Source organism: Carcharodon carcharias, chromosome 5, assembly GCF_017639515.1.
Source record: "Carcharodon carcharias isolate sCarCar2 chromosome 5, sCarCar2.pri, whole genome shotgun sequence".
NCBI lineage: Eukaryota > Metazoa > Chordata > Chondrichthyes > Lamniformes > Lamnidae > Carcharodon > Carcharodon carcharias.
The window spans coordinates 129,835,479-129,850,675 of NC_054471.1; the positions used below are offsets into that span (position 1 = coordinate 129,835,479).

The window sequence follows — 15,197 nt, forward strand, 5'->3', positions numbered from 1 at the left end:
TTTCCTGCTAAAGTGGATAACCTCACATTTTTGCACATTATACTCCACCTGCCAAATTTTTTCCCGCTCACCTAACCTACCTAATCCATTTGCAGACTCTTTGGTCGGAATTTTCACCTCCCACCAGCATCAGGGTTCGTGGTGGGTAGGGGCGGAGAATGTGAAGGGAGAGAAAAAATTGGTTTCCCGATGGCAAGGAATGACGGTGGGTACTTGAGGTCCTGACCGTCATGGCAGGTCACCATTCTTGCTGAAAGTCATCGGGAACTGGATTTGTTTATGATTTAGTGTTATTTGAATCAGCAACATACCGGAATGTTCCCACCCCACCCCCAGCATATCCAGTGGGAATTCATGCTGGCCCGATTTATGACCGGACCAACATGGCAAGAGAGCACTTGCCTGAGAAGCCGCTACCTGGAGCACTGGTGGGCCATACGGCCCCAGGTAGGGTGCACCAAAGAAATGGTAGGGTGGGGGGGTGGGTATTGGGAAGACATGGGGAAGGGGAAGCCAGGAAGACTTAAAGGGGTCAGGGGAAACCGGGAAGCCTTGAAGGCTGGTGGGGGGGAAGCCAGGAAGCCTTGGGGGGGTCGAGGGATGGGGAGTGCAGAAATATTCAGAGGGGGAGGTCAGTGCTGTCAATGCTGGAATCCTCAGGGGGTGAACAAGGGTACAGGTAATGGGAGGGCACTGTGAGAGAGGGGGCATTGGGATGCAGTAGGGCGGGCAGGTGAGGGTCTGGATGTGGAGGGAGTAGGTCTTGTCTGGTGAGTCATTGGAAAGGATAAGAAGTTTTACACTGATCTTGGCATTGAGCAGGATCAGAGTGAGCATGGGGACTGTAACAGTGGGTTCATTGGAGAGGGAAAGCATTTGAAGGGTGACAATGATGGACTCTCAAGTGATGCAAGGATGAAAGTAATACCCAGGGGATCGATGGTGGGGGGATGAGCGGTTAGCTAACAGGAGGAGGGTAGAAGGTTTTTGGAGACGGTTTGGATAGTGATGTACACCATCCTGCGGCAAAGGCACATCAGGATATCGACACACTCAATGCCCAACACAAAAGATGCTAGATGGGAGCAGGGCCATCGGGCGGGCAGAGCTGAAGATGTCCAGTTAACTGGACAACTGAAGGAGAACCCTGATGATATATCCTGACAAGGCAAATGTCTCTTTACAGTGTCCAAGGGCAGTGGAGGGAAAGGGAATAGTGTGATTGAGAGGCTTCTCGTACATGGCTCGCGTGAGCCTTCGCAAAGAGCGATCCCTCCATGTGCAAATATGATTAAGGGGGACATCGACCCTGCCTTGGGCCCTCCTTGGAAGCGGTGGGGCAATGAGGAGCACAGCCAATAACACAAGCAGCAGCAAGAAAAAAACCAGGAGACTTCCATGAAGGGCAATGATTCACATATTTGCAAAAGTACAGTATCTACATGCAATGATCGTACACCTGTACCACCAGGATGAACTTAATATTTTTTAACTTTTCTTACCAACCCACTATGTCTGGGTGCTTCCCCAATTCTGCAGCAGAGGTGGAAGCAGGCTGCTGAGTACAATCCCTGTTGTCTTTGATGACTTTGGTGGCGTCCTCTGCAGGGTCGAGGCCTGGAGAATCCCAGCCTTCTTTGGGTCTCCTGTGCTGTGGCAGGTGCAGCCTCAGTGATGGAGTCACAGGTAGAGGGGATTCAGAACGCATGGAGACCCTTGGAGAGTCCTGGGTGGAAGTCCTAGGGCTGTCTGCCTGACGGCTCTCCTCCATTTAGGTGTCTGAGGGCCCCTCCCTGATACCTTGAGTAGAAGCGGAAGTTGGAGGATGGTCAAGGTGTTCCATTCCCTCCCTCTTGCGTAGCCACTGTGGAAGCTCACCCATGGCTGCAGCGGTGGCGTGCAAGTCTGAGCACATCTCGGGCAGAAACTGGACCAGGTTCACCATGGCATCAGCCATCCACCCCATGGAGACTTCAATGCACTCAGATGTTGGAGCCATGACATCTGAGAGCACACAGACGGAGTGAGGCAAGGCAGGAGATAGCAGGGGCACTGGCAATAATTTTCAATACCTCTCTGGCTACTGGAGAGGTGCCAGAGGACTGGAGGATAACCAATGTGGTACCGTTATTCAAGAAGGAAGGGAGGGTTAAACCAGGGAAATAGAGGCCAGTCAGTTTAACCTCAGTGATGTGGAAACTATTGGAAGCAATTCTGAGGGACAGAATTAATCTACATTTGGAGAGGCAGTGATTAATCAAGGACAGTCAGCATAGTTTTGTTAAGGGGAGGTCATGTCTGACCAATTTGATTGAATTTTTTGAAGAGAGGACCAGGTGTGTTTTTGAGGGCAATTGACATAGTCTACTTGGACTTCAGCAAGGCTTTTGATAAGGTCCCACATGGAAGACTGATAGCGATGGTAAGAGCCCATGGGATCCAAGGCAATTTGGCAAATTGGATCCAGAATTGGCCGAGTGGCAGGAAGCAGAGGGTGATGGTCGAGGGGTTTGTTTGTGACTGGATGCCTGTATCCAGTGGGGTTCCACAGCGATCAGTGTTGCGTCCCTTGTTGTTTTTGGTATATATAAACGATTTAGACTTGAACGTGGGAGGGTTGATCAGTAAGTTCATGGATGACACGAAAATTGGCAGGGTGGTAAATAGTGAGCAGGGTAGCCTAAGATTACAGGAGGATATAGATAGGCTGGTCAGATGGGCTGATCAGTGGCAAATGGAATTTAATCCGGATAAGTGTGAGGTGATGCACTTGGGCAGGACACACAAGGCACTGGAATACACGATGAATGGTAGGACCATGGTGTGCATGTCCACTGGTCCCTTAAGGTAGTGGGACAGATAGATGAGGTGGTTAAGAAGGCATATGGGATACTTGCCTTTATTAGCCGAGGCATAGAATATAAGAGCAGGGAGGTTATGCTGGAACTGCATAAAGCGCTGGTTAGGCCACAGCTAGAGTATTGCATGCAGTTCTGGAAAGCGCATTATAGGAAGGATGTGCTTGCAGTAGAGAGAATGCAGAAGAGATTTACCAGGATGTTGCCTGGGCCAGAGAGTTTTAGTTATGAGGAGATTGGATAGACTGGGGTTATTTTCCCTCGAGCAGTGGAGATTGAGGGGGGACATGATTGAGGTGTATAAAATTATGAGGGGCATAGATAGGGTAGACAGGAAGGAACTCTTAGATAAAAACAAAAAACTGCGGATGCTGGAAATCCAAAACAAAAACAGAATTACCTAGAAAAACTCAGCAGGTCTGGCAGCATCGGCGGTGAAGAAAGGAGTTGACGTTTCGAGTCCTCATGACCCTTCGACAGAACTGATGAATGGTAGGACGATCAGTTCTGTCGAAGGGTCATGAGGACTCGAAATGTCAACTCTTTTCTTCTCTGCCGATGCTGCCAGACCTGCTGAGTTTTTCCAGGTAATTCTGTTTTTGTTTAGGAAGGAACTCTTCCCTTTCGTGGAGGGATCAATAACTAGAGAGCATAGATTTAAGGTAAGGGGCAGGATGTTTAGAGGAGATGTGAGGAAGAATTTTTTCACCCAGAGGGTGGTGGGAATCTGGAACTCACTGCCTGAAAGGGTGGTAGAGGCAGATACCCTCATAACATTTAAGTATTATTTGGGTGTGCACTTGTGAAGCTATGGCATACAAGGCAATGGACCTAGTGCTGGAAAGTGAGATTAGAATAGTTAGGTACTTATTTGACCAGTGCATACTCAATGGGCCGAAGAGTCTTTTTCTGTGCTGTAAACCTCTATGACTCCTCCGCCTTGCGTGCCACTATGTTGAGAGTCTCTGATACACCTGTTTGATGTTCCCCTGCACTTTGCTGTTACTCCAGCAGCTTCTCCAAGACCGCTTCCAGAGTCTTATCATCAGACTTAGACTTAGTAGAGGCCTCTTCTCCAACAGTCCTCTGAAGGCTGGGGACATTAGCTGTCACTGCCTCCTTTTGCTGTGAACACTTGCCTGAGTGGTGACTGCCAGCGTGTGAGCACCGAGCCTAAACTAAATCTTATGAGCCACCAAGGTGTGTGTCTGGCCTGCTGGAGGGTGCAGGGGAATGCTGTGACGGCTGTATAGGTGAGAAGTGTCCTTGTCCTCTACCAAGGTCTCCTGCGGGCTGGGTCTGGGGTCAGGTGCGAGGGCTGGCCTTGTCCTCTTCCTGCTGGCACCTGGAATGCAGAGGAGAGAATGCGTAACTGCCTGGACTGCCTCCTACATTGCACACTGTCTCACCCTCAGGCCCCGATTTGCGGAGATTAAGCACGCTTCCTCACAAGATTCTTGGGGGAAGCTGACCTCTCCATCAGCTCAAGCATGGTCATGATCCTCCCTTGCCTCTCTGCAGCCTGCTGCCCAAATTGTGTGAGGGGACAGATCGGGCATGTCCCCTTCCTTCTTCTGCCTCTCTCACTGGTGCGCTGTTTTCTCCTGCATTAAGGTAGATAGATGGATTGTCAGTATTTCTGATGCAGGAACAGGTTGCATGCTGCTAGTTCTGTAGCTCATACATGGCATTGTGACCCCCCAATGCCTGTCCACTGTATACAAGGCACATGTGAGGAGTTTGAGGGAATACTGTCCACTTGCCTAGCTAAGTGTAGCTTCAACAGCACTCAGGAAGCTGGAGATCATCCAGGATGAAGCAGGCCACTTGATTGGCATCCCATCCAGCACCATCAAATTCAGTCCCTCCACCCCCAACCCATTGGCAGCTGTGTGTGCTACGTGAAAGATGCACTGCTGCTAGTCCCCAGGGCTACTTCAGATCCCTCCAGCTCCACGAGCTCTAGCAGCTAGAAGATTGAGGGCAGCAGAGGCATGGCATCAGCAGCATGTGCAAATTCTTCTCTACTTCAGCCTCTGGCCCCACCACCTCCCAGCTCCCACAATAGCGATGTCTTCAGTGTGGCTGGGTCAGCAACCTGCAGTTGCCTCCCTACCAGCAGACCACATGGACTGCAGTGGGACAATGAGGCAACACCCCAGCATCTTCCCAAGGGCTTTTAAGGATGAACAGCACAGATGCTCCTTGCCATTGATGCCCATATCCCATGACAGACTCATAAAATAGTGAGGCGAGTATAGCGAGCAGAGGGTTTACTTACCCTGACAGCATGGATTAAATCGTTCATGCATTTCCTGCACTGCAGGGTGCTCCACCTCTGCACCCTTGTGACACTGACCAACCCGGCAACCTCCTCTCAGGCTGCTGTGATGAGTCTAGTGGGCCTCCTGCTCCCATCCCTTGGAAAGAGGACTTAACTCCTAACCTCCATGATCTGGAGGTGTGTGTCCAGGGAGGCAGCACTGAACTGTGGGGCTGGTGCATGCCGTTTCCTGGAGGCCACTTTTGTGCCCTGAAATCCTGGTGTACTGAATTGCTAGCTGCCTGGGTGCTTTTTAAATAATGGCGGGGCATGCGACTTCCTTCCCACCTTGGTCACACGATGCAGCGTAATCCTTCCGGCTGCATAATTAATCAGTTGAGCAGCACACTTTTTGACATGCTCACCCACTCCACATTCCAGCAGAAGTATCACTGACTTCCTGCTCCTGCCAAATAGACATAGGCCTAGAGCATAAAATTCCATCCTTTGTGTCCTCCACACAACTTGCTTTCTTACATATTTTTGTATTGTCATCAAATTTGGCTACAATAAACTTTTAATATGGATTAAAATTAGTTGAGGCATCAACTCTGATTCCTGTGGCACCCCAATAGATACAGTTTGTCAACCTGAAAATGACCCATTTTTCCTGACTCTCTTTCCTGTAGTTATCCAATCCTCTATCCATGCTAATCTATTATCCCTGATACCAAGACATATTGTGAAGTAACCTTTTATGTGGTACCTTATCAAATGTCTTTTAGAAATCCAAATATACTACATCTATTGGTTCTCCTTTATCCAGTTACACACTCAAAAAATTCAAAATATCTGTCAAGCATGATTTCCTTTTCATATAACCATGTTGATTCTGCTTGATTGTATTATGATTTTCTAAATGTCCTGCATCAATTTCCTTAATAATGGGTTAGAGCATTTTCCCAATGACCGATGTTAAGCTAACTGGCCTATAGTTGCTTGTTAGGACCCCTGCTCTTCCTGATTTGTATTAATAACCTAGACCTTTCTGTACAGGGCTTAATTTCAAAATTTGTTAATGATATGGAACTTGGAAATATTGTAAACCATGAGGAGGATAGTGTAGAACTTCAAATCAATAGACAGGTTAGCGGAATGGACGGGCAAGTGGCAGATGAAATTTATTGCGGACAAGTGTGAAGTGGTTCATTTTGGTAGGAATAACGCAGAAGAGACAATGTAAAATAAAGGGTATAATTCTAAAGGGGGCACAGAACAAAGGGACCTATATGTACATAAATTATTGAGGGTGTCAGGACAAGTTGGGGGCAGCTATTAAAGCATACGGCATTCTGGGCTTTATCAAGGGGCATCGAGTACAAAAGCATGGAAGTTATATTAAACCTGTTTAAAAACATTGGTTCGGCCTCAACTGTAGTATTGCATCCGGTTCTGGGCACCACACTTTGGGAAGTATGTGAAGGCATTAGAGAGGGTGCAGAAAAGAATCAGGAGAATGGTTCCAGGGATGACAAACTTCAGCCGTAGATAGATTGGAGAAGATTGTTCTCCTTGGAGAAGAGAATGTTGAGAGGAGATTTGATACAGGCATTCAAAATCTTGAGGGATCTAGACAGTGTAGATAGAGAGAAAATGTTCTCATTGGTGGAAAGATCGATAACCAGAGGGCACACATTTAAGGTAGTTGGTAGGAAAAGCAATGGCGGACATGAGGAAAAACTTTTTAATGCTGTGAGTGGTTAGGATCTGGTATACACGGCCAGAGAGTGTGGCGAAGGCGGGGTCAATTGAGGCTTTGACAAAGCAATTGGATCATTGGTCTAAATCTTCCAGTCTCCGGATAGTCGAAGACCAGACAGGCAAAATGTCGTCCTACCTGCCGACGGCGATGGCAGGTTTTCACACCGTATTGTCCTAAACCCGACTCATTATTTATGCAATCCCAGGAAACATGCTGTTTGCTTGGCAGGTGAGCTCTCATTCGCCCTCCTGCCATCACCCTGCCGTTGTGTCACGCCGGCTGCCATGTTTAAAAGGCAGTTGCCAGCACACCGCTCATCGCTACCAGTTCACCACTGCTGCCCAGGAGACATGGCCAGCAAAGGGAAAAAGACTGCAACCCCCACTCCCGGTTTAATGACAGGTCCCTCGAGCAACTGCTGGATGCCATGAGGGCCTGCCGGGATGTCCTGTACTCCCACCCTGACCGCAGAGTGGGCATCAACGCGATCAATCTGTCTTGGGAGGTGTTGGTCAGTGCCAACACTCTTCAGAAGAGGACAGCCACCCAGTGCTGCAAGAGGTTGAATTATGATCTCTGTTCCGCCAGGGTAAGTCATTATTTTCATCACTTTCAACTCAGTCACAAATCCAGCACTCATCCTCAGGGCCCTCGCTTGCTGCCAGTTTAAGGGACATCACCTTTCACTCTCTTACACACACTTTCATTGCCCTCAGCCCGTCCATAGGACCACTCACCACCCGCACAGGTCAGGCACGTTTATCATCTGGCCCAGCAGGCATACTGCTTACACTTTCTCCATCACTATCCAACCAAGCTGGCACACAACTAAGAGAGTGAGGTCGCAGACTGGTAGCAGAATGCACGAAATCAAGGTCCTCACAAACTTTGAAAACAGCCATCCAGCTAGCCGGCGAGGATCCAGACACATGCTGCACTGACAGTGAGGTCGATGCTGCTCTACCAAGTGAGGATCCAGCAGCGCAACATCCATCAGACAACCATGCTGTGAGTGATGTGTCCTCTTTCACAGGCCACTGCCATGCACTAATTATTTCCCCTTGCTTTCTCAGGCACATCTGCCAAACAGCTGACAAAGTCCGAGGCCCAGGGCCTCCAATCAAGACCCGAAAAAACCGCCAAAGGGGAATCTGAAGGCACCCTCCTCGACGTTCCATCACAGCGCTCACCCACACCCTCCACCAGAACAGAAACACACGCCTCGGTGGGACCTAGCTTTAGAATAGACACAGGATTACAATCTGGTAAGCACATCACACTGATCCACAGCAGGTGGTAACAGGGACTTCCCAGGTCCCCGGCACACGATGGACTGCTGGAGGCCAGAACTTTGCTGAGTCAGATGACGAGCCTCTGGTCATGTCACAATTGCTGAAGCTGCAAAGGCAAGCTCGGGAACACCAGGAAAGAATGTCCACTGCTCTCCTCAGATTGCAAGGCACGATGGAGGAGACCATCAGCTTTCAGTCAGAGATGATAGCACTGGCATTGCAATGCACCGAGGTCAACACTGGTAGGATGGCCATGGAGACCTTGGCCCAAGACGTCACTTCTCCATTGCTGCATGGGCTCGACTCCGTTGCTGACGCTATAGTTGGCCCACAACAGTGTGTGTACGTGAGATGGGTGTGGGGCAGCTCAGTCTCACTCCAGCTACTCATTCCCCTCAAGGAGTCAGCCAGGGGCCCTTGGGCACCCACAGGGAGGAGTGTCTGCAGGTGCACACTCTGGGCCTATCCACTCAGCTTACTCCGGGAGTGACCAGCCCATCCAAATCCCCTCATCCTGTGACCTCAGCAGCTACAGCTTCACAGGCCGAGGAGAGTGCCACTGCCACACAACAGGACCCCGAAAACTTTCTGGGGCCCTCCAAGTCTCGGCCCCGCAGAGGACGCCTTCAAAGTCATCACAGACAGAGCGTCACAGTCAGCAGGCTGCGTCCACCTCTGCTGTAGATGTCCGGCGAGCACCAAGATTTAGAGGCAGGGTTAGAACAGTGAAGGAGAATTAGTTGCACAGCCTGTGCACGGGTGTTAATTACTTGTACACACTCTTCACTATTGTCAATAAACTCTCAAGAATGTGTCCCTGCCTATGGCTCCTTGTTCTGATCAGCAGTGTTCTTGTCACTCAGATGTGATAAAGGAAGGCGTCTCACCCCAGGGCCTATCCCCTGTGTTCAGTGCAGCCTTTAGACCGAAGTGATGGTCTGGCCGCACACTCCCTGGAAACATTACAGATGCCTACACCTTGGCAGTGCTTGTCAGTGCTGCCAGAATGTAGTGGACAGGCGCCACAGAGTGATCTCATTCTCTCGATGTGCTCTCAGCACCTTTCAGGAGGGGCTGGCCCCTAACTCTTCAGCATCTGTGACCACTGATGCTATGCTGCAGCTCCTGAACAGCTCAGGTGCTGAAGGCAGACACAACATCAGATGCTTCTAAAGTTTCTTGGCTGCATCACTATGACATGACCCTGATCATGGAGTGCAAGTGAGTTGCCCTCGGCCAGACAAGAGTCAGACATTCTCAGAAGCTATGTGAAAATTTATAGAGTATCCTCACTGCATGTCATCATCATCCTCTTGCAATTAAGCACCTATTAGGGCCTCCACTGCATCTCCATGACAGATGCATTCTCACAGAGGGTATTTGCACTGCCAAAAGCCAGACTGGAGTCAAACATTTGCAAATGCACTGAGATGATCTATTAGGTCACCTCACTACACGTTGTCATCATCCTCCACAAATCTAGCAGCTATGAGGGCCTCCCGAGCACGCCTGTCTCATCTAGCCAGTTCGAAGGCCTCATGCCCGTCAACGTCACCTCCGAGCACCACCTCCCCCTTATTCCTGTTGGCGGCGTCCTCATTGGAGGAGATGTGCAGCCCCTCCATCTCCTCCTCAGCCAGCTCATCTTCCTGTTGGAGAGTCAGGTTGTGAAGGGTGTAGCAGATGATGACGATGCGTGACACCCTCTGCAGACTTTATTGCAGGGCCCCACCGGACCGCTCCAGGCACCAGAACCTCATCTTTAGCATCCCAATGGCCTGCTCCACCAAGTTGCGAGCTGCAGCATGAGCCTCATTATAGCGTCGCTCTGCTGCAGCCTGAGGCTGCCTCATGGGTGTCATCAGCCACGGCCTCTGCAGGTAACCCTTGTCCCCGAGGAGCCATTGCTGCAGCTTCTGTGGACCCTGGGAGACTCCAAGGATCTGTGACTGAGGATGTAGACATCATGCACACTCCCTGGAAACTGTGTGCACACCCGCAGGATATGTTTCTGGTGATCGTATACCAGCTGCACATTCAGTGAGTGTAATCCCTTGCGGTTGATGTAGTCCACCGTGTGCAGTTACAGAGACCTGAGCGCCACATTGGTGCAGTTGATCACACCCTGCACCAGTGGGAATCCTGAGATCTGGATGAATACAATGGGCCTTGCATCCTGACTGTCCCGGTCCCAGGTGAAGTGCACAAAGTTGTGTGCCCTCATAGATGGCATCCATGACCTCATGGATGCATATGTGAGCGGTGACTTGTCATATCCCAGAGCGGTCACCTATGGAGCCCTGAAAGGAGCCACTGGCATAGAAATTGAGTGCTGCATTCACTTTCACAGCCACTGGCACTGAATGACATCCATGTCCCCTTGGTGCCAAGAACTGCAGTAAATGGCAGATGTGAGCGACCAGGTCCCTAGACATGCACAGTTGCTGGCGACATTGGTTCTTGGTCATCTGCAGGAATGACAGGCAGCTTTTATAGACACTAGGTGTTGCCACGGCTCGCTGTCGCTCCTGGGAAGCGCATGCGGGAGCCCCAGCAGCCCTTTCTTCCTGAGGTTGCTGCTCCTGCCTTTGCACGGCCAGGCTCCTCAGCTGCACTCTCCTCCGTCATCTTCGCTCTCTTTAGGCCATCAGGCGTACAGCTAGATCACCAGGCTCTATGCTTCTGATGTGATCCTCCTGCGGCATGAAAGAGAGGGAGAGACATGGTTAGCATGGGTGAGCTGAGCACCTTTCCTGGCCCTGTGTGACGGCTCCTTAACGCTTCCTGGAGAATGCTGGCCACTCTTCGGATGGCCACAGATGAGTGTGCTGCATGGCTGCCCAGCCAGCCTGCGACATGGGAGAGACATGCTGAGATTGCAAGGAGTTGTGAGCGCCTCCAGCAGTGACTGCTACATGGCCAGCGTTGTCGAGGAGATTGTACAGTGTGTACAGTCTAATTGCTGTGCGGTCCAGTAAAGAGGTCGTGGACTTACCATCTGTGCCAGGACGGTTGGGGGGTGGAGAGTTAAGGTCTGAACGCTTGGTGGCACTTTGGTGCCTCCGCATTACTTGCATGGGCGGGCAGGCTAGGAGCCCAACCCCAATTATATCACTGTGACTGTGGCTGAACTGTCTCAGTTGCAGAATAATTGTCAGTTCTACATGGCCACCACCCTCGCCTACCCAGCGGGCAGGGAAAATTCCACCCAGTGGGTCCGATGCTGATTGGAAGATTTGGGCCTTTATCGGAAAAGGAAAAATTTGCAGGGCTATGGGGAAATGGCCGAGCAGTGGCACTCGGTGAATAGCTCCTTCAGACATGACTGACCAAATGTCGTCTTCCTGTGCTGTAACCATTCCATGATTCTATGATGTACTCTTCTGTAAGCAGCCACTAGAAAAGGATGACAACAGCTCAGAGTTCTTTACCTTCACTTATTTCAACTTACCTCTCTATGGAAATACCTTATCTTCCCTGCTGTGAAGTAGATACTAAATGGAAACATATATTCTTTATATAACTGAAGATGCCATTTAAAATCTAAATTCTGGTATTTTCTTATAGCAGTGTAATAGAGAACATTCAAATTATGTTCACCTAGAATATACCAGAGATGGGAAATTTAAAATCATCCATTGCTACTTAGTAGTGTTCTCCTTTAGTGCACAGCAGTTAGTCCAGTGTGACTGTTGCTTATAAATTAAGCTCTGAATGGAACAGTTTAAACCATCAAACCAACCATAAAATCAGACAGAATAGCTGACTTTTATGATATTTATGTGATGAATCATTCTTCCCTGTTTTTATGTAACTTTTAACCTGGAAGTCTTTAATTGCTTGGCCCCAAATCAGTATGGCTGATTTAAACATGTTTAGGAAGTTCATTGCCCTTATATTGAATGTAAAAAAAAAATTGTATTTCTATAGTCATGGGCCAATGTATTGTGTTCAAAGTTCTCTTAGAACTGACTTGGAAAGAATGCAGAGGCATGTTTGATGAGTGTTCTCAAAAATGCCCCTATGAATTGCTCTGTTTTAAATGGCTCACAAGTTAATATTACCATCAAAAAGTATCATTCACCAATATAAAATTAAATGATGTCAACATACCAAGGCATTTAGTTTAGTCTATTAACCTTTTAGACTGGTTACATTTGTATCCATCTTGGATATCAGCTTTGGCACAATGGTAGTCAGAAGGTTATGGGTTCAAATCCTCTAGATATTTGAGCATATAATCGAGGCTCGGTGTAGTAGGAAAGGAATTCTACATGGCCAAAGGTGAAACATTAAACATTAAACCTACCCTCTCAGGTGGACAGAAAAAAATCCCATGACATTATAAGAAGAGCAGGGGAGTTCTTCCAGTTGTCCCAGTCAATAGTTATTCCTTAACTAATAGCACCAAAAAATGGTTATGTCTTCATTATCCTATTGCTGTTTGTGGGATCGGCAGCTGTCATGTTCCCTGTACTGGAAAATTAACTACAATTCAAAAGTACTTAATTGGTTGTAATGCGCTTTGGAAAATTCTGAGGTTATGAAAGCTGCTATATAAACGCAATCTTGCTCTTCCTTTGTCGAACTGTCCACTACAAATATTGCCTGAAACCAAATGAATAGTGTATTTTTTCTGTATTTAGATAATAGTATGCCAATGTAACTAATAGTTGATCTTACCATTATTTAGATAATGAATTTAACAAGTTGTTGAAAAATTCAGAGAAGCAAACAGACTGGCTGAAGAACTGTAAAAAGCAGTTCTGTAAAATCATGATATCCAGACCTGACATCATCAAGGGAAGCAGTAAGTATGCAGTTCTGGACAACTACAAACATTTTATGATTTTGTGTGGCAACTAGCTTTATTATTCAAGCACAAAATATACACCAAGTATCAGCAGTTCTAATGGGAACTTGGCAGTATCATTAGATGTTTAAATCTTATTCTCCTTTTACAACGATGGTTTGGTCAATTCCCTTTTGTTGGGAAAATAGTAGTGTTGGTTTCTTTTATAAGCTGTAGGTCTGGAAGTATTCTGTCCCTTTTAAAAGAAAATTGTGCACAGATTAATCAATTTTAAAAAATGACATTCAAATCCATTTGATTTAAAAGATATTAAGCACATTTGAACACAAAACAATGATTTAATGAATACTTTATCCAAGTATTCACTAAAAAATTCACCAGTAAGATGCTCCTTCGCTCCAGCTTTGAAGATAATCCAAATTGAATTCAAGATTTTGACATCAATATAAGTCCTACACAAACAATCCTTAGAAATAAATAGTAATTATCAGAGTACTAAAAGGGCATTGTATTGGATTTGTGAAGAACTGGCAGTCATCCCGAGGAAGTCATTGAATGCTGGGAGGTTCTACTGGGTTAACATGCATCCATTTTCAAAAAATGGGACAATACAAAGCCAAACAAGTACTGCAGCAGAAAGACCTTTATCACCATTTGAATTGCTCTCAACATGACTGCTGAGTTCTACCATGACTTAGCAATGAAGTCAATTTTTTGACTGTATGAAGCTATCTGTACAGTTCAACAACTTAGGAAACCTCCGGCTATAGCACTACCCTATAAATTTCTCCATTGAATAGTCACAAAGTCTTCAGCATTGATTAATGCCAAATCTGGGCTGATTCCCATTGATATGCCATCTTTAGTGCTGTCCGATAGGAAAAAATTTTTTGCCTTGGGGGTCAGTGCTGAATCATGACTTACAATTGGTAACCTAGCAGAAAACAAAAGTAGGACCATCCTTTTGGGCTGGCAGTAAGGTCAAATTTACATTGTGCCCAATCATAACAAGCTGAATCCTTCTGTCCACCATCCCTGTATCGCCACCTAATGAGGTGGTGATAGTCCTTGAATGTGCAAATAGTGTTGACATCTGTCAAGCATATGCAAATATGTCTGATCTAGAAATGTATAATCTTGCTCATAACTACTCAGAAAACCTGCCTAATCGGAGCATGAAAGACTTTTGCAAAATTGCACTACATCTACTGAGTAAAATAGGTTGTGAGATTTGTGTTCATGCACAACCACTTATCCTAATTGGTTCTAAATTAACAATCTACTTAGAAACTACAAGTGGTACAGTAAGAAATGCTTTTCTGGGGTTTAAGCTAAAGCACATTGCAGCATAATCAGGCCCATGCTACACATTACCTGGGAGTGCTCAGTGGTGAGAGTGGGTAATGAAATAGAAAAGCATATTCCATTTTACAGCACTTAATTAAGAAGAGGGATTAGAATTTCAATTAGAACTGACAGTGAATTATAAAAGGAACTGGAACCTCTGTTTGAATTAAGAATAAAAGTCAATTTGAATTGGGACAATGGATTTCAGTTTGAATTTGGAAAATAGAATGAAATGGAATTCAAGTTAGATTTAAGAAAAAGAATTTAAATTAATAACTTTTACCTGTCAATTTGGATTGGGAAGTGAGTACAATATTTTACTAAATTGTAAAAGTATGGATGTTATCTTTACCAAACACCTGTAGCTTTGTAAAGAAAGATTGGTACACAGAGGAACTTCTGCTAATATAGCTATAATGTATCTCCTTGTCCTCTGAGACACTTCCCTTTCTTGCAGAATAAGCCAAGTGTTCTGATATGGCAAACATTTGAAAACAGACACCTGGGTGGCCCTTTCTCAACCATGGCTCAGTTAGCACTTCTGCCATTGAGTCAGAAGACTTTGGGTTCAAGTCCCATTCTAGAAACTTAAGCACAAATGTCTACGCTGACACTCCAATGCAGTACTGAGGGAAGCGCTGCACAGTTAAGAGTTTCTGTCTTTCAGATGAGACATCAAACTGAGGCCTTATTTGCCTTTGCGGGTGCACATAAAAGATCCTATGGCAGTATTTCAAAGAACAGCAGGGCAGTTATCCCCAGCGTCCTGATCAACATTTATCCTCAATCAGCATGACAAACCTAGATTATCTGGTGATTGTCACATTGATGTTTGTAGGAGCTTTCTATAACAGTGCTACAC

The 15,197-nt window shown here is 46.9% G+C and overlaps 1 protein-coding gene across 11 annotated transcripts in view; it reads left to right on the plus strand.

Annotated features, from left to right (window-relative positions):
• Positions 1-15,197, plus strand: part of tbc1d32 (TBC1 domain family, member 32) — a 418,366-nt gene that overhangs the window by 278,343 nt on the left and 124,826 nt on the right. For all 11 annotated transcript variants that reach the window (XR_005942968.1, XR_005942970.1, XR_005942972.1 and 8 more), the window contains one exon: positions 12,869-12,985. Coding sequence is in view for 6 of the 11 variants with exons in the window: in XM_041187465.1 (XP_041043399.1) it covers positions 12,869-12,985 (117 nt within the window). In the remaining 5 variants the exon portion in view is untranslated. The remainder of the gene's footprint in view (positions 1-12,868; positions 12,986-15,197) is intronic.